General features: G+C 55.6%; 1 protein-coding gene across 1 annotated transcript; it reads left to right on the top strand.

The window, feature by feature from the left end:
* Window positions 1-933: 933 nt before the first annotated feature.
* LOC113940726 (serine/threonine-protein phosphatase 6 regulatory subunit 2-like) lies at window positions 934-5,007 on the top strand (the record flags this gene model as incomplete). Its single annotated transcript, XM_027631871.1, has 3 exons — window positions 934-1,175; window positions 4,002-4,188; window positions 4,832-5,007. Coding segments are annotated over exons 1-3 (590 nt in total), but the record flags the coding sequence as incomplete, so codon positions are not given.
* Between the last annotated feature and the right edge of the window lie 28 nt (window positions 5,008-5,035).

Here is a 5,035-nt window from a genome sequence, read left to right on the forward strand (position 1 = left end):
GTTGAACACTCAGATGGCTGTTCCCAACCCCAAAATTCAGTTGCTGAAATCCCAGGATCCCTGGGGTTGGAAAAGCCCTCCCAGCCCATGGATCCACCCTGGGCCCCATCCCCACCTTGTCCCCCAGCCCAGAGCACTCAGTGCCACGGCCAGGCCTTCCTGGGACACCTCCAGGGATGGGCACTGCAAACCTCCCTGGGCAGCCCCTGCCAAGGCCTCACCACCCTTTCCAGCAACAAATTCCTCCTCAGCCCCAACCTGACCCTCCCCTGGCCCAGCCTGAGGCCGTTTCCCCTTGGCCTGTCCCTTGTTCCCTGGCAGCAGAGCCCGACCCCCCCCGGCTCCCCCCTCCTGTCAGGGACTTGCAGAGCCAGAAGGTCCCCCCTGAGCCTCCTTTGCTCCAGGATGAGCCCCCCCAGCTCCCTCAGCCCCTCCTGCTGCTCCAGACCCTTCCCAGCTCCCTTCCCTTCCCTGCACACGCTCCAACCCCTCCAGGTCTCTCCTGTCTGAGGGCCCAGAACTGCCCCCGGCATTCCAGGTGTAAAAGGAACTCAAAAGTTTCTTTCCTGTGTTCATTCTGTGGTTCCTGTGAGTGCTGCAGTTGAAGGTTCAGTGTGAAAGTTACTCTGTGAAGGACCCAGATATTTAAAATCTGATGAAAAAGGTGGGGTGTTCAGCCTTTTCCATGGCCCTGCTCTGGTGGCTGGAAGCCCCTGTCAGTCAGTGTTCCTGGAGGGAACTGCTCAGGGCAGAGTCACCCTCCTGGAGGTGTCCAGAGTCGTGTGGATGTGGCGCTGGAGCCCGTGGGTTGGTGGTGACCGTGTGTGGTGGTTGGACTCGGAGATCTCGGGGGTCTTTTCCAGCCCTGACAGTTCCACGGTGATGGACAGCAGAGGTGCAGCATTAACCTGTCCCTTTCTGCCTCCCAGCCAGTCGTGTCCCATCACCATGTTCTGGAAGTTTGATTTGAACACAACGTCGCACGTGGACAAGCTGCTGGACAAGGAGGATGTGACACTGGAGGAGCTGATGGACGAGGATGACGTCCTGCAGGAGTGCAAGGCCCAGAACCGCCGGCTGCTGGACTTCCTGTGCCAGCAGCACTGCATGGAGCAGCTGGTCACCCTCATCACCCATGAGCCCCCCCTGGACATGGACGAGAAGGTCCGATTCAAGTAGGTATTGGGGTCCTGCCCTCCCACCCCACACATCCCCAGGCTTCCACCTGGGCCTGTCCTGCGGTGCCAGGGGTGTAACCTCCTCAGTGGGGGAGCACTGGGGGTGTTTCACAGCATTTTGGGGCTTGTAGGGGATTTTCAGACCCTTTCTGCTTTATTTTTAGCAGTTTAACATGAAGCTTGTCTTACAAAAATATCTCTTGTTGTTCACTCGAAATCAGCGTCTCCAAAGCCCCTTGAGCAGGGTTTTGTTGGAACTGTAGCACAAGAGGGAGAAATCTCTGAAGTCAGTGGGTTTTCAAACCCCCAGAAAAAAGTGAGCTGTAAAGTGAGTGGAAAATGTGATATTCTCAATGTGCTGGACATTCAGCCCCTGCTGGTTTCAGGGATCACAGCCCCAGAGGACCTGGCTGCACTCAGAGCGTGCTGAGCTTTGGTTCTCACAGCAGCTTGTGTTTATCCACTTCTAGCTGAATGTATACTTCAGAATATTTACATTTTGGAGTTGGGAAGTTTGTTTGTCTTTGTTAAGTTTATATAAAAATAAAGGGTTGCTCCAACTATAAATAAATAAAGCCAGGCAGGTTTTTCCTGGTGGGAATGGGTCAGTGTTGGCCATTGCTCAAAGCCCACAGAAATGGGAATGTTTGGGTTTATTGTCAGGTGAGACAGTTCATAGCTGTGATTAGGTGACTGTTCCAGGTGAGGGAATGCCAGGGAGTATGTTCTGTAGTAATTGGAATATGCTATGGCTGCTTTTGCAAGGATCCTGCTGTAAAAGGTGAATTTGAGACCCCCCTGCAGAGCTGCTCCAGCCCTGGGAACAACAGCAGGAGGACGTGGAGCTGCTGGAGAGGGTCCAGAGGAGGCCCCAGAGCTGCTGCCAGGGCTGGAGCCCCTCTGCTCTGGAGCCAGGCTGGGAGAGCTGGGGGGGTTCCCCTGGAGAAGAGAAGGCTCCAGGGAGAGCTGAGAGCCCCTTGCAGGGCCTAAAGGGGCTCCAGGAGAGCTGGAGAGGGACTGGGGACAAGGGAGGGAGGGACAGGACACAGGGAATGGCTTCCCAGTGCCAGAGGGCAGGGATGGATGGGATATTGGGAAGGAATTGTTGGGTGGGAGGCCCTGGCCCAGGTTGCCCAGAGCATCTGTGGCTGCCCCTGGATCCCTGGGAGTGTCCAAGGCCAGGTTGGACGGGGCTTGGAGCAACCTGGGCTGGTGGGAGGTGTCCCTGCCCAACGCAGGGGATGGGATGAGATGGGCTTTGAGGTCCCTTCCCACCCAAACCATTCCATGATTCCATGACTGTAATGAAACAAAGAAGGTGGGGACAGAGACAGAGGTTTCAAGGAGCAAATTCCTCTGGGTCACTGTGGTGACCTCGATGGAGCAGTTCTTGGAAGCACTTCAGTCCCTGGGGCAGACGAGGCACGGAAGCGTTTCCAGAGCCCAGGGAGGGACAGGAGAGGGGAGAGAAGCTGGGAAGCTTTTGGAATAAATAAAGGCCAAGCAGTAAGAATGGACTCTGTCTAAATCCAGAGGGAATCCCAGTTTTGGCTCTTCAGAAAAGGTTGTGAGAGTTTGTGAGGTGGAATGGGGAGAAACTCGCCAGGTCTGGAAGGACGTGTGGCTCGGGATGGTGTGAGCTGGGAAAAGGGGATCATCACATCCTTCCTTCTTGGGAGGCTGGGGTGGAAGTTCCTGAAGTTCAGAAGGGAACTGCAAAGAGGAAAACTCCACAGTAAAGCCCCATCCAGGCAGAATGTGTGGAATTGAGCACCTGGAGGGAGACCTGGAGCAAGAAAGGAGAACGTGAACTCTTGGAGCTGCTGTGGCTGTTTGGAATGAACTGGTGACGTTGTGGGTGTCCCCAAAACCTCCTGAGAGCACAGGTTGGGGAGGGCACAACTCCCAGGGGTGTCAGAGGGTGCTCTGGGGGGCAGAGGGTGAGTGTCAGGTGAGGTGAGTTCCCTGCAGCCTGGAAAGCAGCAGCACTGGGACGAGGTGCCTGAATGGGAAGGGTGAGGTGATGGATCAGGACCTGGGGGTGTGAAGGCTGCAGGAACAGAACGTGCTGGAACAAGGAGAGGTTTCATTTCTCCCCTGTGCACAGAGAAGCACCACACATGGATTTTTAGGAATGGTGGATGCCTTTTGCATAGAGCAATGAGCCAGAAGAAGGAGAAATGAGTCTCCATGTCCCCTTGGGGGCAATGAGAAATGTGATGCTGTAAATCCCTGTGTATGGTAACCATAATGCCCTGACCTTTAATGTCCTCTGAGCAGCAAAGAGCACAGAAACAGCATCACTGGGGGCTTGGGGGGGGGTTGGAACTCTTAGGACTGGACCTACATAAATACAAGGAGCCTGGTTGGGAAGTGAATGGTGCTGGGAAAGGGGGCAAAGCTTCCAGCTGGCCCGGGAATGTTTTAGTGGCTCATGGTGGGTGAAGAGCTTGGGTTGCAAAGATTGAAAAGGACCCTGATGTAGAAACCTGGTTTGATTAGAAACAAATGACCCTTTGAAGGTAAAAGTACATCCTCACAGGAGGAATCAGTCCTCTTGTGGGATGGTTTGAGCTGGAAGAACCTTAAAGCCCATCCAGTCCCACCCTGCCATGGGCAGGGACACCTCCCACCAGCCCAGGGTACTCCAGCCTGGCCTTGGACACTTCCAGGGATCCAGGGGCAGCCACAGCTTCTCTGGGCACTCTGTGCCAGGGCCTGCCCACCCTCCCAGGGAAGAACATGTTCAGTAAGAGCTGCCCCAGGGGGAGGTTTCCCAGGGAGTTCCCTGTGGATCTGCAGCGTGTCCGCTCTGTGTTCCAGGTACCCCAACACGGCCTGCGAGCTGCTCACCTCGGACGTGCCGCAGATCAACGACAAGCTGGGCGGGGACGAGACTCTGCTCAACATCCTCTACGACTTCCTGGATCACGAGCCTCCCCTGAACCCTTTGCTTGCCAGTTTCTTCAGTAAGACTATCGGGAACCTCATTGCCCGGAAAACGGAGCAGGTAGTACTGGGCTCTGTCCTGCCGGGCACAGGGGATCTCCTGCCGGGGGCTGGGCTGCCCCGGGAGCTCGGGAGGGGCTCACAGTCGGCTCAGAGGTTGGAGTTGAAATGTGGGCTCCCAAAAGTTCTTGGGATTCCTCACTTGAGGGAGGTGCTGGCTTAGGCAGACACCTTCCCAGAGCTTTGGGGTGGGATCTGCCGCAGTCGGGGCACTCCCGTGCCACAGCCGAAGGTTTATTTTTCATACTAAGGCATATTGAGGCACCCTTGGGTCATCAGAGCCTCAGTGTCATCCCTATGAAAGGGGTGCTGGAAGCATGGGCTGAGCAGGGATTTGGGAATGTGCACATCCCAGTTAAATACTGGATTTTGAAATGAAGGCTGTCATAGACTGCGAGAAAAGGACAATTCTCCAGCTCCACTTGATGCTCTTACTCTGTGGCCTTGGGCTTCCTTGTGGTGCAGAGGAGACAAAAGCTGGCCAAAAAGATTTTATTTAGTCCTGCCGTGAGATAAGAATGTTATTGTCCCGTTCTCTGGAGAGTTCCTAACCCATCACCACTGGGATCAGGGTTGGGGTGAGGAGGTGAACCCAGGGAGCTGTGTGTGGTGCTGGCAGCTGATGGGGGCTCCTTTCCTTCCAGGTGATTGCGTTTCTAAGGAAAAAGGACAAATTCATCAGCCTGGTGCTAAAGCACATCGACACATCAGCCATGATGGACCTGCTGCTGCGGCTCATCAGCTGCGTGGAGCCCGCGGCGCTGCGGCACGACGTGCTCAACGTGAGCCTGGCACTGCCTGTGGGCATGGGGATGGGCTGGCACTGCCCCCCTGGGCTGGCACTGCCT

The sequence above is a fragment of the Corapipo altera genome, unplaced genomic scaffold (assembly GCF_003945725.1).
Source record: "Corapipo altera isolate COAL_440 unplaced genomic scaffold, ASM394572v1 129715, whole genome shotgun sequence".
In the NCBI taxonomy this organism is placed as follows: domain Eukaryota; kingdom Metazoa; phylum Chordata; class Aves; order Passeriformes; family Pipridae; genus Corapipo; species Corapipo altera.